At 56.9% G+C, this 24,030-nt stretch overlaps 2 protein-coding genes across 4 annotated transcripts; one reads left to right on the plus strand and one right to left on the minus strand.

The window, feature by feature from the left end:
• The first annotated feature begins 10 nt into the window (after window positions 1-10).
• On the plus strand, window positions 11-13,326 carry HPS4 (HPS4 biogenesis of lysosomal organelles complex 3 subunit 2). Of its 3 annotated transcripts, none has more exons than XM_034068096.1 (13): window positions 11-90; window positions 733-823; window positions 1,252-1,395; window positions 2,323-2,430; window positions 2,661-2,777; window positions 2,905-2,999; window positions 4,507-4,579; window positions 5,229-5,298; window positions 5,893-5,989; window positions 6,420-7,311; window positions 10,032-10,164; window positions 10,641-10,749; window positions 12,180-13,326. In XM_034068096.1, exons 1-13 carry the CDS (start codon window positions 65-67, stop codon window positions 12,349-12,351), a joined length of 2,127 nt encoding a protein of 708 aa, XP_033923987.1. In that variant the 5' UTR covers window positions 11-64; the 3' UTR covers window positions 12,352-13,326. The 3 variants fall into 3 exon arrangements, with proteins under 3 accessions (XP_033923987.1, XP_033923988.1, XP_033923989.1); XM_034068097.1 differs by having other exon boundaries at window positions 5,229-5,262; XM_034068098.1 differs by lacking the exon at window positions 11-90 and adding an exon at window positions 209-320.
• A 2,239-nt stretch (window positions 13,327-15,565) lies between these two features.
• ASPHD2 (aspartate beta-hydroxylase domain containing 2) lies at window positions 15,566-22,405 on the minus strand. The gene is given in 5 exon segments (XM_034068388.1): window positions 15,566-16,002; window positions 16,749-16,862; window positions 18,765-19,579; window positions 19,581-19,780; window positions 22,302-22,405. Coding segments are annotated over 4 exon segments (1,089 nt in total). The 5' UTR covers window positions 19,631-19,780; window positions 22,302-22,405; the 3' UTR covers window positions 15,566-15,892.
• Window positions 22,406-24,030: the final 1,625 nt, after the last annotated feature.

Raw genomic sequence — 24,030 nt, forward strand, 5'->3', positions numbered from 1 at the left:
TCACGGGACCGGAAGCGGCGGCAGCAGGAGCCGGTGGCCCGGGCACCGCCGCGGCCCGGCAGCGATGGCGCGGCCCGGCCCCGCGCCGTGGTGAGACCCGACCCCGGCCGCGGTGTCCCGGCTCGGGGGGGGGGGGAGCAGCACCCGCACCCCCAGGGCTCCCCCAGGCCCCGGAGCGGCAGCGGCAGCTGAATCCGGCCTTTGGCCGGGCAGGGACTGGTGCTTCGGCATCTCCTTTGCGTGTGGCTGTAGAATTCCCCTGCTCCTGTAGGAAGCTGCCGAGCTTGTAACGGGGAGAAACCAGCTCCTTACCAGTAGGGGTAGGCAAAACCCCGCACACAGTAGCTGGAACTGGGAGCTGTGGGTAGGCCACCATCGGGGGAAAGCCTCCCCTTTGTGCTCCCCACGGCCCCTCCGTACCTGCGGTGGCTGAATGAGCAGCAGCAGCTCATGGGAGCGCTCGGGCTGTGCGTGGTTAATGCTCTGTGATAACTGCTCCCTGTGCTCTGCGAGTCCAGGGCCTCTTCCTCGTGTCTCTGCTGCTTGTAGAGTCTATCTTAAGCCCCCAAAAGTGGTCAGATTTCATGACATGGGAGCCTTTTAGTGCCATTTTTTGTGTCTGAGCTCGGTGTGATGGTGTAAGACCAATGTCTCCTTGCGCTACCTGAAATAGTGGAGAGAGGTGTTTCCAACCGTGCCATCACTTGTGTGCATTCTTTGCCTTGGTTTTAGGTGGAATTACTTTTTCCTGTACGATGGTTCAAAGGTGCAGGATGAAGCAGATCCTACAAGTGCCGGGATTTGTTACTTCTACCCTCCTCAGGTAATGCTGCGTTCATTTCCATCCCTGCATGGTGGGTCAGTGCTGCTGGTTCTGGTTCAGGAGCGGCCCAGGTGTGGCTTTGGATTCAGTCTTGGTTTGATTTAACCAGCACCAGGGGGAGAGGAGTTCTGCTCCAACAGACCCAGGGCACAGAAGTGTTGTGGTTCTGAGCTTGATGTGGGTGATGGGCTCTTCTCTGGTCATCCAGGAGAGTCCAGGTCTGTCCTGGGGATGGGAATAAACCCGCAAGGGATGAAAGTTCCCCTAAGTAAGCTCTCAGTGATGATTTCAGTGCCTGCACTGCTCTGATTTAGAATTGAATTGACCTTGTAATTTCTATTTACACCTGAAGGCAGCGGTGGGTTTTACTCCAGGTCCTTTCAGAACCAAAGAAACTATCCCTGTTTCTTCCCTGCCTTCCTCCCCAGACTGTCCCGGACCAGCAGGAGTTGCTGTGTGGGCAGATTGCTGGTGTGGTGCGCTGCATGACTGAGATTTCCGGAGTGCCTCCGAGCCTCATTCGCCTGAGGAAGCTCAAGTTTGCAGTTGTAGTGGATGGAGACTACCTGTGGGTGAGTGCAGGGGGTCTGCAGGCAGCCACAGGCAAAAGTGGTGAGAGTCTGAGCTGCTGGAGCAAGCAGAAGGGCTTTTCTTCAGGGTATGGACCCAGATAGACCTGTGGAGAGCTGGGTGAGAACTTGCAGTGCACAACCCTGCATTGCAAGGTGGCTTAAATGTTGTTTACTGCAACCTGCAGCTGCATTCACCCCTCATTTGTGTGTCCACATCCAACCTGTTTCATAGGATGTGCCTGGCAGTGGCTGCAAAACACTGAGCTCCGTGTTCTGATGTTACTGGTGATAGCTGGAAACAGGATCCGTGTGCTGCAGCTTATAATCAGGACTCAGTCTCTCTAATTGTGATAGTCTGATTATTCTTTCCTTCTAACTCTCGGCATTCCCTGCTGCTGAGCTCTGTCAGTGTCAGCATTCAGGGTATAAGGAACAGTGTGCAGCAGAGTTGTGATAAAACTGCTCCAAACCATCCCCAGGCAGCCAGGCTGGGACCTGTCAGACTGATTTAACTGGCAGTGGCTGGGCTCTCCCTGAGGCTCTCCTCCTGCTGCTCTGTTTCTCTCAGAGCCTAAAGCAGAATTTCCATAGCTGTAAATAATAAGTTAATTTGAATATTTTTAAGTATTTCATCTCAGGAAAACATTCTTGGCCATTAAAGCACCAGGCTCAGTCATCTCCTGTGGGAAGGGAATGTGTCTGAAACGCTGGATTTCTGACATCATTTGTTTATCCTGTCTGTGCCAGGGCTCTTCTGTGGGTATTTTTGCATTTCCTCTTCAGCTGACTTGTGAATCTGGGGGATGTTTGCCTGCCACAGAGCTGCCTGCCTCTGACACTCACTGAAAGGCGACAAGAGTTGTTCTCACCTGCCGCGCCTGGGTTTTGTCAGTAACCATGCCTCATTCATGGCTTTCTGTACTACAGGTTCTGGGCTGTGCTGTGGAGCTCCCTGACATCAGCTGTCGGCGGTTTCTGGAGCAGCTCATCAGCCTCTTTACCTTCTACAATGGGCCCGTGCACCATGCTTACATGGTAAATGGAGATCTCTTCTGAAGAAGAGATCTGAAACGCTCCCGTGCTGGCCCAGCTCTGCCCACGCACATACGTGCTGCCTTCCTGCTAGCAAGGGCAGAATAAGCTCATGTATCAAAGAGCTGGGACCTGGAAAAGTGCCCAGGCCCATCCTGCCATTGCTCCAAAGTAGTGTGGAGAGGACACCAAGGCCTGTGCAGTGACAGTGGGTGGATTTGTGTCATCCACAGGCACTTCCCCAGGAGGAGCTGAGCAGGCAGTGGGACAAATACATTGAACATATCCAGAAAAACACCAGTGACCTCCACAGGATTTTCAATTCTCTCTGGAATCTGGACAAAACCAAGGTAGGAGCCTGTCCTCTGCAGTGTCTGGTTCTAAAGCTGCCTTAATGCCAATGGTTTTGTGGTTATTTGCTGCTTTGAGCATTTCCCAGGGTTCTCTGGCCTCACTCCTGCTGTTCTCCCCGTGTAGGTGGACCCCCTGCTTTTACTGAAAGCAGCTCTCATCTTGCAAACTTGCCAGCGATCTCCCTATGTTTTGGCAGGCTGCATTCTCTACAAGGGTTTGTAAGTAACCACAGCATTACCTAAAGGGTTAACTGCACATTGCATCTGCCCCTTCCCAGAGGGCATCCAGGGAGCAAGGCAAAGGCACAAGCTGAGCACACAGCTGCTGCTTATTGGTAGGAGTATCAATGCTTCAGGCAGGGTGGTCCCTGTCTGCTGGTGTAGTCACAGAGGGTGAGTGGTTATCTGTGTTTGTGAAGGTGATGGAAGCATGAGGAGATGCAAGGTTTGGGTTTTAAAAGCACTCTGCTGTCCAGCAGGACATGAAGACTGTGAACTCCTTTGGCTTTTTAGGTGGAAGTCACTTAAGAAAGCTGTGTGAACGTTACTCATCCCCACTAGTGCTCTCCTGCACGTGTGTGTGTGTTTCTGACTGACTTGTTGGCTGTCTGCACTGAGAGAAAGTACACAGAGGAATGAGCCAGAATTTCCCATGAGAAGTGCTGGCTTCTCTCAGCGGAACACTGCCCGTAGCTGAAGATGCTGCAGATGTGAGTGACATCGAAGAAAGCCTCAAAGGTGGCCTTGAAAGACAGGAGGTGAAAAGTTCTGAGCATTTCTTGGCAAGAGCATTCAAGCGCCGCTTCTCTTTGGCATAAACTGTTCCTGTAACACCTTTTACAAGCACTGGAAATGTGCCACAGCGTGTGCATCTCTCCAGGCTGGCAGAGGCAGGCCAGGCGGGTTTAATAGAGTGATCTCAGACTTGCAGGCAGGACACAGTGAGTCACTGCAGCACCTTAGACTGGACGTGGATGTCTGGCTCGAACGGAGTCCTGTCCTGCATCAGTGTGTGATTCATATCTCTGCTAGAGATTGTTTGTCACCAAATGTCACCAGAGTTCTCTGAACTTTAAATCTTACTAAAACATGGCAGAGGGCTTTGTACTTGAGTTGAACTTCTTATTTAGAGTCTGTGGAGGATCTCCAGAATGTGGATTTCAAGATGTAGATGGGAAGAATGAGAACAGCTTTGGAAGCCCCATCCAAGGAGCCTGTGCTGCAGGATGTTGAGGGCTGGTCTCTCTGAGTCTTCTCTGCTGCCCACAGCTCTTCATGTTGTTGTGGGAAGCCTGTATGAATTGTGGTTTAGGTCTTAGTAAAACCACATTTATTGGTCCAAAGTAGATGCCAGCAGGTGGCTTTCCTGAATTCAGAGTGGCGTGACCCAAACGAAAGAAGGAGATGAGGGGTCCTGTGGGTCACACAGCTGTGTTGCTCCTATGTGGCCATGGGTTGGCTCCAGCCTGTGTCTGGGGCTGGCTCCTTGACCCTTGGGTGTCTACAAGGCCTGGGAGAGGTGGTGGTGCAGTGGAACCTTAGTGTCTCCCCAGAGATCACTGGGCTGTGCAGTGAGGACTTGCAGCACCCTCAGGTTGCTTAGAGTACAGTGAAGTCTGGTGTGAGCATCCCTGCTGGTGCTGCCTGTCCTGGTGCGCTGAGCGACGGGAGTCTGTGCCTGAGCTTTGGGAAGTGGCACTGCTCATGGATGACTTTGTCCTTTCAGGATTGTGAGCACGCAGCTGCCCCCTCCTCTCACTGCCAAAGTTCTCCTCCAAGGCAACGAGTCTCCAGGCCAGGTAAGTTGCTGGACACATTTCCTGTGTGCAGGTATCATATGGGAGGATGTGGTGTGGGAGCTCTTGTCACATGTTACTGTGAAGGACAAATATTGATGCTGGTGCTAAAAGCTTTTATTAGTTATGATTTTGTAAGGGTTCAAGGCTTCTGCACTAGGAATTTGCTCTTTTTTCAATCTTTAAGTTACTGAATTAATGAACTCTCATCTATATGATGGTTTTTCTGGGTTTTTACCCAAGTTTTAGGTATTTAATGGTAAATAGACAACATGAATGTCTGAAAGTGACACAGATCCATTTTTGTGTGTTAAAACTTGTCAAAAGTAATTATTTATGTGGTTTGAGATCTCCTTCAAAAAAGCCCTCAAGAACAGGTATGAGAAAGGCCTCTGCTCTTATTCCGCCCTGAGCGGGCAGTAATGGCAGATCGTGGTATTTGTCCTTGCTTTCAGGTATTTGGTTCTTGGGAAGTCCCCTTGACTCTGAGGGCTACCCAAGGAACAAACCACCGTGGTAAAGCAGTCACAGCATTTGCTGAAGGGGATGGTCTGGGTTGTGCTGTGGTCACAGGGAGGCTGGGATTGATGTCTGGGTGGCACTGATGGAGTGTTGAGGCACACCATGGGGCTGATTCTTGCCTTTCTTTCAGGGTGAGCCTGGAAGTGAGGAGCAGCAGGGGCCTGGTGAGCATCCATCCAGCTGCAGCACACGGGTCCCAGGTGCCCAGCAGCAGCATTCACTCTGGGGCAGTGCTCTGTGCAGGGAGAGCATGAGCTGGTTCTCTGGGATTCGTGTTAAAGCTCTGGCTGGGTGCAGTATATCCCTGAGGGGGTTGCTGTCACTAGTCAGCATGTGCCAGTGGGTGGTGTGTAATCAGAATGAGTTCCTTTCTTTGGCTGAGTGAAGGAGTTTGCTCTTTTGGGTTTAGTTGTCAGTTCTGCAGATTCCCAAGATGCCTGCTTTAATTCCACTTACCCATGTGCCTACTTGGCCACTGATGGAGCCCTGGAAACAGATGGCTGATGCTTGCAGGCCAAGCCTTCAGTCATTGCTTCTGAGCATCAGTTTGTAGCTATTCTGCCAGGGTGGTTAGAAGAAAACACTAAGGGAAAATGAAACTGTCAGGCATTAAGTGTATGAGGAGGATGGGAAGATGCTGCCCAGTTAGGTGTGATCAGTTGGTGGTGATGTGGGATGCAGGATGAACGTGTGCCTTCTTCTCCTGCAGAAGCCTTTGGGTTGATATAGTTTGGCTTCTGTTTTTTATGCTGGCACCTATTTCTTTAATCCTCACACCACCATTGCTCTTGCAGGTTCCTCACTGCCGCAGGGTGTCCGGATCATCCCGGTGTTCCTAACAGAAGATGAAGCCTCTGTGCTCCGAGACTTTCCCGTGGAGTGGATGACCAGGTATGAAATCGATGTGATGCACAGGGAGGCTTTTGTCTCAAGGGAGCTAACGTGTGGTGCTGCATCCTCGCAGGCCTTTGTTACTGGCATCGGGCTGCTGAAGCTGCCTGAGGTCTCCCAGGCTGGCCACATGCGTGGGGTCTGTTTCTCTGTGTGAAGCAGCCTCAAGCAGAGCTGTTCCCCAGACCAGCTGCCATCTTCTGCTGTGTCTCAGCTCTGCTGCTGCTTAAAACCTTTGTGCTTTGTGACAAGGGAGTGGTGCACCCTGAGCCTGCAGTGTGAGAGGCCAGAGCTGTTCACCTGTTAGACCTTAGCCCATCCTTTCCTGAGGTAGCTGCTCTTTGTACAGAGAGTAGATGAGCTGTTGAACACTGCCAGGAGGTGGTAGTGTTACCAGGTGTGCAAGAACTCCAACCTTGTCTCCCACTAGGTCATCCATGTCCCCAGCAAGCCCCAGAGGAGAGGAAAATGCTCTCCGCTCCCAGGCAGCTTCAGAATCAACAGGAGCTCCTGAAACCCAAGACCTGAATAATGCCTCTGTGCTGGAGTCCCCTGAGCAAGCTTCAGGTGCAGCTGCACCAGAAGATGCTGTGCAACCAGGCAGCCTTGCAAACACTGTGCCTTTGAAGGGCTTCCCTGAAATGGAAACCAGTACAAAGAACTCTTCAACTGCAGAACTGAGCAGACGAGACAGCAGAAGCTCAGAGCTCAGTAGAAAAGCATCTTTCCCGTCAGAGAGAGACATGAAGCAGCTTCCAAGCCCTTCCACACTCCATACTCCTGAATGTGCTCAAACTGCAGGTCCATATCTGGAAGGCTTTTTCTTTCCAAACCCTTACAGCCGGGAGCAGGAGAGTTACAACATGAGGAAATCCCCTGTGGACTCTTACGTTGAGCAAAACAGTTTCCAGGCTTATCATGCAGGCAGTGGCAATCCAGCCCGAGAGCTCAGCAGAAGGAAATTGAATGACCAAGATGAGGAAGGGACTGTGAGCCAAGGAAGTGTCTCTGGGGAGAGCAGCAGTGCAGCTGGTGGCAGCGTGCAGGGTTTGCATTGTCCAGCCACTGCTGTACAACCACAGCTGCAGAGCAGGAGCCGGCTGCTGGCTGCAGAGGCTCAGGAGAGCCTGCCTGGTGACCCAGCACAGGACAGGGGCTGCCCACCTCCGGGCTTCAGTGTGGGAGCCCAGGCTGGTGCAGAGTCCAGCACACCCCGCACACCAGTGAAGATGAGCTTGTACGTTCACTGCATTAAGGGCCTTGTGCTCTCCCTCCTGGCTGAAGACCACCTGCGAGAGGACCAGAGCTCCATTGAGGACGTGGTAAGTGGGGAAGCTCTTCCACACGTGCAGCGATGCTGCTGCTGCCTGGTGGGGGTGGGTGCCAACCGAGAGCGAGCGTTGCCTTGCACCTCCTGTCTCTTTCCTCACCTGCTCTGTGCCGTGCAAGGCAAAGCTGCTTGGCTTGAGGTTCAGCACTGCAAGCAGCGGCGTGGGAGGCTGCTCACGAGCAGCAGGCAGCGAGAGGTGAGAGCGTTGGCTCACAGGAGGCTCCTGTTGTCTGTCAGTGCTGAGGTGTAGGTGTGACCATCGGTGCTGCCGGCTGCCAAGGCCTCTGCTGGGTTTGGGATGCGCTGGGAAAGCGCGGCAGTTTGTAGTGCTTGTTGGAAGGCAGGTTTGTTCTGTGCGACTTCAGCTTCTCCTCTGGAGGCACCAGGGAGGTGTCTGGCAGCAGGGCCCTGAAGCGTTTCCTGCTGAGGTGGAAATCTGGCTGTGGAGTCCCCAGCCCCCTGTCCCTGTCCCTGCTGCCCAGGGAATTGGAGGGAATGGTGGTGTTGTTTGGGCACTGCAAGTAGGTGCTGTATTGGAACAGTCCCACATTACTCTGTGTGGGATTTGCTGCAGTGCCCAGGCTGCCCTGGTGCAGCTGATGGGGCTGTGGGGAAGGATGTGCCAGCCCCCGGCATTCCTGGTTCCCAGTGAAGCATCAGTCTGCAGCTGCTGCCTGGCCTCTGCCTCCCTACCAGGATCTGAGTCAAAGCTGCAGAGGGCTCTTTGATATGCAGTTGCCATAGGAACAACCTAATTCCGTTACTCTCAGACTGGAAGGTGCAGGAAAGCTCAGGCCTTAAGTCTGGCTCCCAGCATAGGCACAGCCTCAAGGTTGCTCCTTTTCCTCCTGAGCTCTGGGACTGGGAGGCTGTGCCTGCGGTCCCCCCATGAGCAGGGAGATGCCACCTCCACACAGCATGGGGGGCTTGGTGTGCTGATGAGGGCATTGATGCACAAGCAGCAGAGGGGCAGCCCTGGCCTTCTGCACCAGGCAAAGCACCATGCTCTGTCCCCTTTCTGCTGGCTCCATCTGCACACCACCTCCTGCTCTCCCAGGTCTTCTGTGCTGGGAGGAACAGGGGAAGATACAGGCAGTCTTGAGAGCTGAAGGTCATCCTTATAGCAAAGAACTCTGAGGTTCTCTGGGTCTCCTCCAGCTGCAGCCTGGCTGTGCTCGGAGATGGTGTGATTCCCAACAGCCTGTGCAGCTCCTATGGCTGTGAATCAGCCTCTGCTCTGCTCCTGCCATGGGAGGGAGTGCCTAAGGATGTGTTAATGTGTGAAATGCCTTGTTGCGGGGGTTAGCTCTGCTAGTGACACACTGCACTGTCCTCCCGTGGCTCAGCCTGTCCTTCAGTTCATTCAGTCTCAAGCCTGGTGCTGGAGCACTGCAGTTTGGTTTGTTTTCCTTTGTGTTGCCCCAGGGCTGACAAATCCCTGTTCCTGCAGGTTCCCCTTTTCCCAAACATGCTGCTTCCATCCTGAATACTCTTGCTTTGGATCTCATCTGAGCAGAACAGTCCTGGGTTTTGCTGGGATTGGGTTCTTGTGATTACCCCTTGCCCTGGGTGTGGGTGCATGGTTGCACTGCATGTGCCTCCATCCCAGGAGGCATGGAGCTGGGCGCTGCTGCTGGCATCAGGGTGGGTTTGAGGCATAACCTTGTCCTGTCTGTTCCTTTGTTTATCTGGACATTAAAAATGAGCCTCAGCACTCAGGGATGTCAGAGCTGTAGTTAATGTTTGTCGAATGCTTCGAGGCTCCTGAATGACACCAAAGAAGGGTAAAATATGCTACTCGCATGGCTGAGAAGAGCAGACAGCACTGATCATCCCTCAGGGAAGGCAGCTTCCAGAGCAGATCAGGAGGATTCCAGCCTCCCTTCCTGCTGCTCTTCAGGTCTTATCCCTTCATTTCACTGCACAGAAAAGAGAATCTGTTCCATGAGCAGTGGGGTTGGGCACTGCTGATCCATGCGGGCTGCAGCCTCTCCATGGCATAGGAAAGCAGGAGGGGAGGTGGAGGATTATGGAGTTAATCTGCCCAGCCCTGCCTGACCCCTGCCTGCTGCCTTGGAGCCTCAGCACAGCCAGGAAAGCAGCTTGGCTTTCATGTTAGCACATGGTTGCGTGAGTCCATTGCTCCGTGCTGGGCCTCTCATTACCCCACAGATGAGGCTCTTGCCTTGGCTTTTCTTTCCTTCCTTCTGTTGGTAGCCTGGTGCCTGCAGCCTGCACTGGTCAGAAGCTCAGAGCAGAGGCTGGGTGCCCATTAGGACATTTACTTGGGTGCTGCAGGGTAGCACTGCAGGCAGCTAAATGCAGCCCAAGCAGGTACAGCTGCATCCAAATCTTGTACTGTCTGGTGTCATAAGGGCTGCTAAGCAAAGGAATACTCCTTGCTGTGGCTGAAAGTCATGGCTAGGATGTGAAAATGAGCCCTGAAGAGTAATGTTTGATGGTAAATTAATGGAGTCTTGCATTTTCCTGTAATTAATAGCATCAGGTGGCTTAATGGCTTAGTTCCAGGTTGGAATGCCCTTTTCTTACTGACTTGTAAGGTCTCAGACTCATTTGCTTTCCTGGGCAGCAGCAGCAGAGCATGGAAGGCTTCAGTCCATCTGTAATCAACATCAGTCACCCGAGCTCCCTCTGGTCTGGGCCAAGCAGGGCTCCTGCTCTAACTCCTGCCATTTCTTGCCCTTTCTGCAGTACCACAGCAGCCTGGCTTCTCTGAACGGCCTCGAGGTTCATCTGAGGGAGACGCTGCCCAAAGACTCCTCATCCTCAGCCAAGACAGCCTACAGCTTCACTCACTATGACTGCGTTCAGAACGTGCTCACAGGTGAGCCTTCAGGGGGGGATAAGGAGGAGAGCAGGGTTTCTGGTGACCCTTTCCCATGCTTCAGACAACTTGCTATAGGCCATAGACCTGCAGAAAGCCCCATGTGAACTGCTCCAGCTCATTCTAATGTTTCCCTTTTTCTGGCAGCTGCACAGGCAGTGTCCTGGCTCTTTCCAGCCTAGAAGTGCTTTAGGGGAGGAGAGGAACCCCAGTGATCCTCGGGGGCCCAGGTGTTCTTGTCACCCCTCTGATGTGTGTACCTGTGGGGAGAGGTACCCCAGGGTTTTGGCATGTGCGTGCCGAGCATGGTGCAAGTCTGATTTCGCTTAGGTCACACTGGGATTCTGGGGTTGCCCATCTCTGTTCTGCAGATTTCCAGGCTCTGTGGGAGAGGTCTGGAACCTTTCCTGCTCGGTAAAGGGGAGCAGGCTCCTACAGAGCAGGATTTTAACACCCCCCTCACTCCTGTTGTGCAGCCAACCTGCCCCACACGCCCGGCCCGCTGGATCGGCACTTCCTGAGAGCTGCCACGCTGATCCACTCCGACTTCAGCCAGCTTCCCACTGCCTCCGAGGTGATTGTTAGGTAAGCTGTGCTCATCACCCCCTCCTCCAGCCCCAGGAGTGCTGCCTGGCACATGGAGTAGGCAGAAGAGGGGATCCCCTTTTCCAAGGCTGGCACATGTTGTAGTCACACCAGTGTCTCTTGCCAAGGGTCACTCATGTCACCTTGTTCCCTGAGATTTGCTTTTTAGATACTTAATGTTCCGCCCGTAGTGTGATCTGGATGTTGAGAGGCCAGAGTGCCACCAGGGCCAGTGAAGTGAAGGCAGAGCTGGGTTGTGCCATGGGTTTGGATGAAGATACAGTGCTAAAATATTGCCAGTTCCTGGCACCATAAGGTTCTGAGGCGCAGTGTTAAATATAGCTGCTCCTAATAAATGTGTCTCGGCTGGGAGCCAAAGGCACCCAGAATTGGCAACCTAGATTTTGTTTTCTTGCATGGCTTGTTGGGTTGGAAACACGCTGTAACGTGCATGGCAAACTCAATTGTAATGCACCAGGCGAGATGTTCTTATCACAGCCACAGCAGAGCTCATGCTCCTGCTCTCCCTGCTCTGATAGCTGATCCCAGGAACACTGCTCTGCTGGGAACACACAGGGATTCCGCTTGCTTGGCCGTGCCTGTTTGTCCAAAACATGATGAAATAAAGATGCTTTTGGGAATTACACTGTTTCACTTCCCTGACGCTGCTTGCCAAGGGAATGTGAATCATACACTCAATGCAGGAGATCTCCGTGCTTAGCATTAGTTTCACTGGCTCCTTAAATCCTCCACCAGCTAAGCTGGCGTATTCTGTGTGCCCCCAAAAAAGCAACTCCATGTGTGAATCAGCCTGAGTAACAAGATGACTAAAACTGCTTGCTTTCATGGAGAGTTGTTACAGAAGGGTGTCAGCAAACATATCAGTTGCTGCTTTCCTCCGTTGAGGGAATGGAGAGTCCCTTGCTTTGCTCCTTGCCAGCCCTCTTGCAGGTGAATACTAAGTGGGGGATTTCAATTTCGTGCTTACAGGACCTGACTATTGTCTGAGCTTCATTAGGTGCGACTAAAGAGCCTGTGCTGTGATTTGCTTGTGGGCAGCAGCAGTGAGACAGGTTCCTCCAGGAGAGAAAGGGTCTTAGGCACAAGGAGCTCTTTACCTGCTATTGATGTACTGGGCTGCTCTGCCAGCAAGGGCAGGAGGTGGCCGTGTGCATGGGTGTTAGGGTTGCAGAGGATGTGACATAGGACACTAGGATGCCAGGACCACTGAAGGAGTGACCGGTTCCCTGTGCCCTTCTGCAAGGGTTTAGTGCCATTTTAGCTCTGTGTTCCTTTGTTGAGGAGACCTACAAGTCCCTCTCCATAGCTGGGAGTCCAGTGTGCTGTGAGCATCCCAGTGGCCAGCCCAGAGAGCTGCAGTGGACCTTGCAGAGCTGTAAATGCTGACGTGCCTCCTCTCCTGCCTGCAGGAACGCTGCCACGGCCGTGTACGCCTGCCGGAATCCCGTCCAGGAAACCTACTTCCAGCAGCTGGGTGCTCCACTCCGCAACTCAGGTGTTCCCAACCCTCATGACAGCGCCTTCAGCCTGCCCAGCAAGGCCAAGCAGAAGCTGCTGAAGCATGGAGTGAACCTGCTCTGATCTGATGGACTGGGACAGGTCTTGGCCCGTGTGGGAAGGTCGTTCAGCTCCAATCAATAGGATCTCGAAGCCATTTACTCCACAAGAGGCATGAGGCTCCAGGCTGTGTCCATGGGGTCTCCAGCCTGCCTTGCCCTGAGGATGGGGCACTCTCATCACCCTGTTCTGCAGCACGTTCTGTGCTGGTGCAGGGTGGTATTGACATTAGCACTTACCAAAGACTGGAGATAGATGTTACCTGTGTTGAGGTGTGTGGTTTACATTGACTCTGGGACTGTTCACGATGCTCTGCTGCCACGGGCAGAGACTCCTGGAGTGCCTTGACCTAAAGGAAAACCTCTTCCTGATCTAAGCTACACAGACACTGTTCTATGGGGCAGTGGTCAGACACTGCTCTGCCTGGAGATCTGTGCCTATTGCCCTGGTCACACTGGGGCTTTATTTATATCTTAATCCATAGAATTGCTCCCCTGCCTTACCTTGGTGAATGGAGCCTGCATGTTCTCAGAATAACTGGAATAGAGCAAGTGCTGCAAAACTCATAACCCTCCTACAGGCACTATCAGGAGGTTTTTGTACTGTACCTGATCCTTGTCCCTCCTCACTGGCTGGTGATGGTGCAGTCCAGCACTGCCTGCTCTGCTGCCCCATGGAATTGTAGCCTGCCAGCCTCTCTCAAATCCATGGGGATGGTGGTATGAATCCACCCAACCCCTGCCCTCCTCCTCCCCTCCCTCCTCTTGGAGAGCCTTGTCTCACCTCGCTGCTCAGTGTGTCTGTGCTCTTGACAGAGGGCAAGGGGGAGCTCCTTAAGCTAATGGGACCAAAGAGGGTTTGTGGCTCCTTGGCAGCTCTTCTCTTCCTGTGTTCCTGTCATGGCTGGTGATGGACACCTGTGTCTGTGCTGGTTCAGAGCCTGTGCTTACATACACATCACTGTGACAATAAAAGAGTCTTCAAGACTCATCCAAGCTCTGTCAGTGGCCAGAGTCCCACTTTTACTGCTTGCTTGTGTTGTGGTTCCTGGTGTGAGGTTGGGTGACCCCTTACTCCTGGTTGCCTCAGTGCTGAGGGTGAGTTCCTGCGCTGGTGGGGCTGAGCAGCAGCCCCTGTTGTGTGTTGCATGAGGGTTGTTGAAGGTAGGTGTGTTACTGGTTTTATTGTGGTGAGCAGACTCATGTGCAGTTGGCAGGGCACCCACAGGAGCTGGCCCCAGCAAAGTCACCATCCTCAGCCTGTTGCACTCAGACAATGGGGGATTCCCGAGGGTGCTCTGCTGCGGGGACAGGCAGGGAGTCCGGGGGCAGAGCCGGCTGCCGGCTCGGGGCTGGCTGGGCAGGGATTGCCTCTGCCTTCCCCCGTGGCAGCGGAGGAGGTGTTTGAGCAGCAGGAGTGCTCGTGACACTGCTCCTGCTGCTGCTTGCTCTGGATAACAGCAGTGTGGGTGGGAACACTCCTTGGGAAGCCTGAGCTGCAGCCATCGAGGAGCCCTCCTGCTGTGGTGATAGACACTTGTGGACAAGCTGCTCTGGTTCTGGAGTGCAGCACAGGGAGGCACCATGTAGGTGAGGGACACGGGTGGGAGAAGGCAGGAGGGAAGATGCTCGTGCACTGCAGCCGTTTTGTGATGCTCTGGGTTCCTCTCACATCCTCCCCCTGGCTCCTCTCTACCCGCGCAGCAGCCCCAGTCCAGGCTCCCTCAGTGGTGCTCAGGAGGTGAGAAAGCCCTGGGCTGCCAGGAGGAGCAGGGAGGCTGCTCCTGGCTGCTCTGCTCCCCCCGGGGAGATCCTGCTGGCTCCTCACTGGGTGTTTGGGAAGTGGTTGGGAGCTGCAGTGGGAAACACGAAGAAGTTGAAGGAAAAGCCTGAGGGGACAGGAGGGAGTTTTGGCACAGCAGCAAAGCACAAAATAGATGCTATTGCCTGCTGTCAGGGATCTTCCACTACAATCTGCTGTGCCGTCTGTCAGCAGTGGAACAGCTGGGGCTGCTCTCTTCCCTTCCTGCTTCTTGAGCTGCATCTGGCCACCAGGACCTATTGCTGTCCTTTGTTAAGAGGAAAGTTGTCTTGGGGTAGGACAGTGAAGAGCTCCAGGCCCTTGACTTAATGGTTATGTTGCAGAGAGGCCGTTTAAAACTGCCCTCATCCCAGCCTGGAGCTCCTGCCTCTCTGCTTTTCCAGCCATTTCTCCCCACCAGCTCCTGCTGAGCTGCAGGAGGAAGCAGGATCCAACCCCACAGCGATTGCCTGGTCCCTGGACTCGTTACAGCAGCAGGCAGAGCCCGGTCTGTTTTCAGCACAACTGTTTATTGATAATCTTTGCTTATCCACCACTGTATGAATGGTACCAAACCCTGAGCCAGTGACCGGCTCCCGCAGGGTCTGGTGCCGGGCAGTCAATGCGTGTAGAAATCATGCACGTCAGATAGTCTGTAACAGGACAGGTGTAAAAACCATCTCAGATGTATTTGAAATCTCTTCCTTATCCTGCATCCAAACCTGTGCAGAACCCGTGCTGGGAAGGGGCTGCGCTCCCTCCCTGCAGGGCCCCTGGAGCCACCCCCTGAGCAGAGGTGCAGGATGGGGTGAGCATCACAGGCTGTGCTTCATGGGTGCTGTTATAAACCCTAGGGTAGCTCCATACCCCGAGACCCCAAACACACCTGGGTGCTAGGAGCCTTTGGGAGAAGTGTGTTGGTTGTTGTGTGTGCAGGATACTGGGGCCTCTGCCTTTGGAAACCTTCCTGTTGCTGTCAGGTCTGTGTGAGCTGCCTCTGTACACTTGCACTGGCTTGAGGGAAGAAGATGGAGCAGCAGAGGGAAGCTCATCTCCTTTCTTCCCTGGCCTTAGCCTATGGAAAACAAAAGCCCTGTGCCACATTCCAAAAGCATCCTGGCCCTCAGGGTCTGCCCAGCTCTAGCTGTGACAGCCGAAGGTTGCAGGTAAAGCGAGGAGGGGATTTTGGTAACCAGTAACACCCTCGGTTCAGATTAAAGAGCAGGACTCCATGGGAGGAGGAGGAGGAAGCAGGAGCCCTGGGGATCATGGTGCAAGAGCTCTCTGTGGGCAGAGCACTGCCTCACCCACCCCAGCAGAGCAGCCCCTGCCTGGGGGAATGCATTATGACCCCTACAGCCCCCAGCATCCATCCATCGAGGGACTGTGACCAAGCCAGGGCTGGCCTGCTGGCTGGGTCGCTGTTATGGGGGGGGGTGGGTTTTGGTTGATGACCACGAGAAGTTTTACATCATCACATTCAAACGAACACCCTTGGCTTTGTTACTCTACTTCTGAACACCGCAAAACACAGTAGCAACGTAAACACGCAGGAGAGTGGTGCTGCAGCTGAACCACGGGGAAGGCAAAAAGAACCCCTGAAGCCGGTGATGGAGGGGAGGGATGGGCACGGGGACACGTCGCAGTTTCCATTTACAAGAGCCCGGACCCGAGGCCGTGCGCTGGGAGGCAGCTCCCATCCGGTGCCGGTGCCGGTGCCAGGCTGGCCCGGCCGCCCCTGACCCCACTGCCCCGGCCAGCACCGTCATCGTCCCGGCGCGAAGATGAAGTCGAGGGCTTGGCGCTCGGCGGCGGCCACGTTAGGGTGCCACAGGTCCACCATGAAGATCACGCGGGGACCCTCCTCGGGGGGGCCTGGGGTGGAAACACACGGTGAGGCTGTGCTCCGGATCCCATGGGATGATGCTTGCCCCGGCACAAGGGTGATGGGCTCCATGCTGGGAGGTTGCTGCTTGTACCCGGAGCGTGCACCAGTGCAGGGCCAGGTCCCAGTAAACACCTGAACCACTGCTTACTGGGAGCCCAGCGCCTCCAGCACAAGGTAAAGGCCTCCTGACAGAGCTCTGGGCAACCAGACCTGCAGGTTTCCCATCACAGGCAGGATGCTGAGCTCACCCTCCTCACAACTGCATCTCAGAGCCCTGCAGGAAGCTGCTGCTGTGCTGTTCCAGCCTCCCCAGCCCCACGGCTCTGCACTGAGCAGCGCTTCCTAATCCCACAGCAGGGCTGGTGTGGGAGCAGCAGCCTTTGTTCTCCCACTCTCTCCACACGCACGCTCCCCTGCGCAGAGCAGCTCTGCTGGAGGCTGTTGCACCATCAGCCACTAATGCCGGTTAATCTGGGAGAGCTGGAGCGGAACCGGGAGAGCAGAACGGGCTGCTGGGAAGCTGCTCTCCCTGCACAGGAGACAAAGGCACCGCGGGCTCGGCAGTGCCAGGCTGATGCAGCTGTGGGAATGCTGCGAGGGATGGAGGATGCTGCAGCACCGGAGCCTGAGCTGCACTTCCCAGCCCTGGAGCATCACAAGGAGAGCATTGCTGCTCCCCATCCCCAGCACAGCACCAGTGCAGAGCCCCGTGAGCCCCCGCGGGTTCACTTACCCTCATGGAACGCCGTGTGCAGGAAGGAGTCATCGAAGAGCAGGCATCGGCCCTCGGCCCAGCACTGGGGCTCGCCCCCCACCACCAGCTCACAGTTACTGGGTGTCTTCAGACCTTGGTGCACAAAGAGAGAGGACAGGGTCAGCACAAGCTCCCTGCAATGAGCAGCAGCCCTGGAATGGGAACAGGAGCTCCACTGCAAACCCTGGTGGGGAAGAGGCTCTCCATGGGCACGACAACCTGGGAAGTAAAATGGGTCTGTCCCTAAGACATGAGTGCAACCCAGGGCAGCCTGAGGGCTGATCCCATCACCCTGCAGCACCAGGGGCTCTGGAGCTGGGGCAGTCACCCTGCCCCAGGGATGCTGCCATAGTGGAGAAAGGGGTCAGGGCTCAGGTGATTCATAACCGGTAACAACACAGCAGGAACGGATCTCAAAGAGATTCCAAAACCCAATGACCACAGCAGGGGCTCAATCTGCCTGGGAGAGCTGGGAGCACAGAAGCTGCTCTGCTTTCCTCATGGATGCTTCAAAGCCATCAAACACCAAAGCCTTTTCCCTGCACAATGGCCTCAGCTGGAGATGCTCCAGCTGGAAAGGAGGAGCTGAGCCTGCAGCCTTCCATGGCACCCGTGCCTGGGGAATGCTGCCCGGCCCTTGGAGGGGCAGAGCTGGTGCCTGAGCATGGCTCAGTGCATTTGGCAGCAGTCCCAGGGTTGGAGTGAACCCTGGAGAGCCCCTTGCCCACACTGATGGATGCTCTGGCTCTGCAGAGCGAGCTGGCATCAGAGGGCAGGTTGTCTCCTAAATGCAACCTTGTCCTGGGCACCACAAGAGCTGATCCCAGCTCTGAGATGGGGATGTCAGCCTGCCCCGGGCACGGTGCAGTGTCCTGGCTGGAGCTGGAACACATGGAAGGACAAGGGGATGATCCACATTGCTCATCTCCCCAGGTCATGCTGCTCCAGCCCTAGAGCTGATCCCAGCCCTGTGCTGCTGCTGGGGCAGGTCTGAGCCATTGGTCCCCCCAGGAACCGCTCTCACCCCCATTCAAAGGGGCCGCATCTCCCCAGTGCCCCAGAGTGAGGACAGAGCCATTGTCCAGGTCCCCAGGCCTGGAATGCTCCTCGGATCCACCCTCCAGACTGCTCCCATTGTGGATAAAGGGGCAGGCACTGCCGGAGTGTGTTTACCCAGGAGGAGTTGGCTGCGCCGCGGTCGGTGTTTGCCAGCAGGGCCCGTGCGGTGCCTCCCCCGGCACGGTCTGTGCCGGTTCCAGTCCTGCCATCTGTGCCTGCAGGAGCTCCCATCCCGGCAGCCTGGTGCCACCATCCAGCTCACAAGGGGATACCCCAGGACCCCCCATCCCGATCCGCACCAAAGCAGGATCTTTGCTCACATCTCCCAGAGAGCACCCGGAATACCAAGACCCCGAATCTTGCAGCAGCAGGAGCTGTTGGAAGGAGGAGGTGAAACTCTCACAGGGCTGAGCTGGGGACACTGGGGAGGTTGGGCACTGAGCACCAGCATCTGCTAGGGAGGATGCTGCTGCCCAAGCCCCAAACTGCCCGCAGGCCAAAGCACAGCAAACCCGAGCTGGCCCTGGGGGTGCAATTGGTGGTCCCCTAAAGGGAAAAGCTGGAGAGGGGCTTTGGACAAGGGCTGTAGGGACAGGCCAAGGGGAATGGCTTGAACCTGCCCGAGGGGAGACTGAGCTGAGCTCTGAGGCAGAAGCTCTTCCCTGGGAGGGTGCTGAGGTGCTGGCACAGGGTGCCCAGAGAAGCTGTGGCTGCCCCATCCCTGGCAGTGCTCAAGGCCAGGTTGGACACAGGGGCTTGGAGCAGCTGCTCCAGTGGAAGGGGTCCCTGCCCGTGGCAGGGGTTGGAGCTGGAGGAGCTGTAAGTTCCCTTCAACCCAAACCATGGGATTCCACGATCTCAGGGTACAAGAGGCCCTTCTGGGATCCCAGCACCCCCTGCACCACTCGGGGCAGGATGACCCAGCCAGGCACTCACCGAGGTGGCAGCGGATGCGGATGTTGGTGGGTCCGTAGTGCTCGGCGATGACGGTGCCCGGGCTCAGCACGGAGATGCACGCGTTCCCAAAGACGTTGTTGCCAATGCAGGTGCGAAGGCTCCCGAGCAAGCGGTACGTCCGTGGGCATCTCCTGCAGTTCCTGGGCACGCACATGCCCTGGTTCACCAGGTAGAAGGTGAACCACTCCCCGCTGGCCGTGCTGTTCATTTTCCATCCTTGCGGGAGGCTGCAGTTTGAGAAAGCTTTATAGAGGGTCTCAAACTCACACAGGATGGTCTGGAAGTTGCGCTCCAGCAACTCCACGTCGTGCTTTTGAGCGTCCCGGGAGAAGTAGGGCATGGTGGGCAAGTCCGGCAGGAAGAAGACCTCAGGCTTCTGGATGGAGGGCCGGCTGTTGAGGTAGCGGCCCTGCTCGCGGATGCCCTTGTGGATCCTGCCCATGCCGGACCAGGAGTAGCGCTTGGCGTACTCCTGCAGGTTGTGGTAGAGTTTCTGGTTGAGGCCGTCGTGGTGTGTGCAGCGCGAGCACTCGGGCGCGTGGCAGAACACGAACCCGTTCTGCACCCCGTTGGCCTCGGCGCTCTGCATCAGGGCATTGACGGTGGTGTAGGTGCGGGGCTGCTCCCGCCCCACGTGGTAGCAGTACCATAGGAAGAGCACCAGCAGGCAGGCGGCTGCGGCCAGGGCTGTGGCATCACAGTCCCGGAAGGACTGGATGCCGGTGGCGATGAAATCCCGGAGCCCGTCCAGGGACCAGCTCCAGTCCAGCAGCCACTCCATGGACATGGTGGTGCAGCAGCACACGGTGCTCAGAGCTCCAGGGCATCAGGGGCACCCACACCATGCAGCGGTGCCGGGGCTGCCATGGGGCAGCAGGAGCCCGGCATGGGCAGCAGCAGCAGACAAGGTCCAGGGGTCAGCAGTGCTGTGCCGGGAGGGTCCCCACCAGTGCTCCTGGCACCATCATCCTGAGAGGCAGCGCTGGATGGAGGCTCTGGGGAGAGAAACCCGGAGGAGTCAGGGATGCAGCTTCCCCCCGGGGGCACCGGTTCCTGTGTGGGATGATGGATAAGGAACCCAAGAGCCCAACATCAGCCCGTGCTGAGAAACCCACATCCCTCCCAATGGCATCCTCCAGAAATATCCAAATGGAAGCTAAGGGGGAAGGTCTTTCTCACCCCTCGCTCCCACCACCACTGGGCAACCATCTCTCCTGCTCTCCCCAGTTTCCCTCCTCCATTCCTGCTTTATCATATCTGAAACCTGGCTGACGAGGCAGCAGGGCAAAGCTGGGAATAGACACTTAACAGCCCTATGGAGCAGCACAGCAGTTTATCTCCTTGATCTAAATGCGCTGAAGTGATTCTCCCTCCAGAGACCCAGCTGACAGCCCTGAGGTGGGATGCAGGAGCCCAGGCTTGGCCAGCAGGATGAGGGCACTTGGGGACACGGGAGCCCAGGCAAAAGATGCTCCAGCTCCTCAAAACCACGACTGATGTTTGCTCACCCAATGCCCCATCCCTGGGCACCTCGGAGCAGCCAGAGGGGAGGCAAACAGGGGGTGAGGAATGGAAGGGAAACACAGACCCGGTTGGGAACATGCCAGGAGCCACCCTGGCCTTCGGCGCGCTGCCAGCACCGAAGGAGAGCCCTGTGATCACTGATGTGCAGGGGTCAGGTCTGCACACAGAGCAGATGCTCAGGCTGGGCATTGTGGAGGGTCACAGCCTGCCCCAGAACACTGGACACAAGGTGCAGGACAGGGGCTCTCACCCGGTTCTTGTGTGCTAGTGCTGTGCCAGGCAGGGCAGGGGCTGCAGCCTGGCAGGAGCTGCAGGGCAAACAGCTCCCATCTGAACAACACAAGGATGATACAGGTAGGGGGCAGGGAGATGCCGTGGGAGCTCATTGGTGGGAGCACTGATTGAAGGAGTAGGATGGGTTTATTAGCAGGGAAGGAAGGTAAATACCATCCAACCCCTCCCAGCTGAGGTCCTTCAGCCCATTAATGACCGTGCACCTCCCTGCTGCGGGTAATGGTGATGTGCTTCAGCTTATGGAGCTTTGGCTGGGACCTGACCCTGCTGCTGTGGATCTGGTGCAGGGCTGGGGGCACAGTCTTGGGGCAGTTTTACACCCACAGTAACCTCCCTCCATCCGTTCCTTGCAGTGCGTTGCCGGGTGCCCCATCCCGGGATCAGCAATCCACGTGGTGTTCACAGCCTCCTGGGAATGTTAAGGTAACTTCCCCCCATCCCTATGGACATGCTGCTTTCTCCAGCCCAGGCCTTGGCTCCCAGGGTGCAGCCGGACCCAGGGGTGTTCCCTAAGGCTGGTACAATCCCCCCCATGCTCCTTGGTAGTGCCAGAGCATGCCTGGGAATGCTGGCAGAGCCCTGCCATGATCTGTATTCAGGGTGGCTCTGACTCTGACAGCAGCAGCTCAGCAGCCAGGCTCCAGAAGCTGACTGATGAAGGCGAGCAGAGGGAGCAGAGCTGGGGGGTCCCACAGCCTCGGGGTCCCCTACAAGGGTGGCACAGCACAAACACAGCCCCACTGCTGCCGGCACCTCAAAAGGGGAGAACCGGAGGAGACCACGAGAGCAGTCAGAGATGAGAGCCCCTGTACCCGTGTGCAGCTGCCTGGCCCTGATCCTGGCAGCCAGGATCTCCCCAGGCTGCACAGGGATGCTCCATGCAAAGCCTCCCGCCGGGATGCAGCCACCTCCTGCACTGGCACAGGCAGCCCTGGTGCAACCCTGCCCCAACCCACCTTCCATAGGGCAGGGCCCCTAGTGCCAATGCAGGGTGGGTGCTGCATGGCCGAGACCTGCTGCTGGGTGGTTTGATGCTGTCACCCTGCACCGAGGCAGGCAGTGACCCCGACACCCCCGGTCTGAGACCAGAGGAAAGGCTCGTAACGGCGGCGGAGCCAGCCCAGGAGAGTGGAATCGATTCCAGGCTGCACTGAAGTTGTGCAGGACGTGGAGGCGAGCACCGTGCCAGGCAGCAGCGCCGTTACATAATGAAGGCACAGAGGCTTCGATGCAGCAAAAGTTGCACCTCGGTGGCTCCATGGGGACCTCGGCATCGCCCGGGGCAAGCAGGCTCCGCTCAGCACGGCCGGGCTCCCCAGGCCGTGGGCCCCGCGGTGGCGGCGATGTGCGATGGGGACGCGTGCTGTGGTGTCCCCGGCTTGGCATCGCCTTTGGGAGCAGCCCCGGAGCCTCCGCTGGGCGCTGGGGTTCCGGCTGCTGCTCCGGACCGGGTTCACCCCTTCCCCTTGGGGCCACCGCGGCGGCGGCACCGGCGCCGCTGTCACCCGTGGTGGCCTCAGCGGTGCGGCAGCCGCCGGGGTCCCGCAGCGGGCGGGGGGCACCGGCGGCCCCGCTGTGGCCCCGAGCAGCGCCCCCGGCCCGGCCGGGCGGAGCCCCCGCCGCGGGCACCGCTCCCTCCCCGCCGCCGCCCCCCCCTCCCCCGCCCCGTGCCCCGCACCGTGCGCTGCCGGTACCGACCTGCACCCGCCCCGCAGCCGGGGCCGCCGCTCCGCTCCCTCCGCCGCGGACCACAACTCCCATCAGCCCGGGCAGGAGGCACCGCGCCGGCCGCAGCCTGCGGGCCCCGGCCGAGGCACCGCCCCTCGCCGCGGCCTCGGGGCGGCGCGGCGCGCCCCCGCACCGCGCGGGAGCGGCGGGGTTGCGGCACCCGGGTGGGGGTCCTGGGGATGGAGCGGCCGGAGGCGGGCGCGGGGCTGGCACCCATGGAGCATCCGCCCTCCTGCGGCTCCTCGGGACCGGGACACGGGCAGAGGCAGCCCGGGGGGCAGCGGGATGTGCAGGGAGAGCCGGGTCCAGGGATGCAGCAGTCGGGATGCCCCAGGGGTGGGAGCTCGCAGGGATGCAGGCACAGAGCATCCTGCATCCAGGGACACAGACTGTTAGGGATGCAGCAGTTGGGATGCGCAGGATGTTGGCTCCAGAGATGCAGGTGTCCGGGGATGCAGGGAGTGCTGCCTGCAGACACACAGGCACGGGGAAATGCAGCACCTAGGATATTGCTTCCCGAGGATGCATGTGTCTGGTTGCAGGGGACAGGAGCAGCCAGGGTGTACCTCAGCAAGGGTGTGATTTAGCAATTTGTGGTGTCCCTAAAGAACTCTTTAAATGCTGGTGGAGGAACAGTTCGTTGTGAGCCTTTCTCCTTCCTGCTGGCTTTTTCTTCCCCAGTCCATTTCCCATTCACTTAAGTGAGTACTGTTAAATCCAGGAGCCCTGGTTAAATCCTTCCACCAACCTCCCCAGTGTTAGATAAGCTGCTGTGCATGTGTTTGCTCTGGAGCAACCTCATCCCCAGTGACTGCAGATCCAAACTGTGCCTTGGTTTCTGTCCTGGCACATTTTTGCCTCCTGTCTGCTCCTGGTGTTTCCCTGTGATCCCACAAACACATTCCCTGTGCCAGCCCCCCTCGGTTTGCTCCTGCAGGGTCCTGGCAGCATCACATGTTGCAGGATGAAGGGAAGGTGAGTTTGTTTCCTCCTGCTCTTTCCCAGGCCCCAGCCCACACCTCCTGCTCTTGGCAGGCAGCGCATCCTTCTGTCACTGAGTCTGCTGGCTCTCGGCGCTGGGCCTCTCCCATTCTTTCTCCCCTCCATCTGCCTTCTGCTTTCTGCCCCCTCCAGGCCCTGGGCCTCAGCTCTGCTGCTCCTCCTTTCTCTGCAGGAGGAGCTGCCCTTGTCTTTCCTCTACCTTCAGGATGTTGCTTGGTCCTCTTCCTCCTGTGGCTGGATGGCTCAGCTGGGATCCCCTGGAACACGCACCCACAGCACCCATGGGGTGGCTGCAGGACGGAGCTGTGAGCCCAGCTCCTCTGTACTGGGCACCAGGAAGGTCACTGGGCTCAAGGCAGGACAAGGGTCTGGCAGGGGCCAATTGGGCACGGATAACAGGCACAGGAACCATTCCATGGCAGAAGGGCTGGAAACAGCCTAGGGTGCTCTTGGCACAGCTCTGCAGCCTCCTGGCTCCAGCAGTTCCTTCTCCCTTTCCCTGGGGCAGGCACGAGCCTGTGTCCTCCTGAGCTGCTGCCAGGATGCAGCTGCAGCCAAACCTATGCTGCTTGTGCCAGGACAGGTTTTCCTGGAATGTTTAGGTTGGAGCAGGGACCGTGCTCCCGAACGGGCCCTGCCTGTGCTCCCTGAGCCAAGGAGATCAGCATCATGCAGGCTCCTGCTCCCTGAGTCCCCT

This window comes from Melopsittacus undulatus, chromosome 12 (genome assembly GCF_012275295.1).
Source record: "Melopsittacus undulatus isolate bMelUnd1 chromosome 12, bMelUnd1.mat.Z, whole genome shotgun sequence".
Classification (NCBI taxonomy): domain Eukaryota; kingdom Metazoa; phylum Chordata; class Aves; order Psittaciformes; family Psittaculidae; genus Melopsittacus; species Melopsittacus undulatus.

Coding starts and splice junctions, on each gene's coding strand:
- HPS4 (XM_034068096.1), top strand. CDS start 65: ATGGCGCGGCCCGGCCCCGCGCCGTG. Junction 1,396..2,322: donor TGGATGGAGACTACCTGTGG/GTGAGTGCAGGG, acceptor TCTGTACTACAG/GTTCTGGGCTGTGCTGTGGA. Junction 2,431..2,660: donor CCGTGCACCATGCTTACATG/GTAAATGGAGAT, acceptor TGTCATCCACAG/GCACTTCCCCAGGAGGAGCT.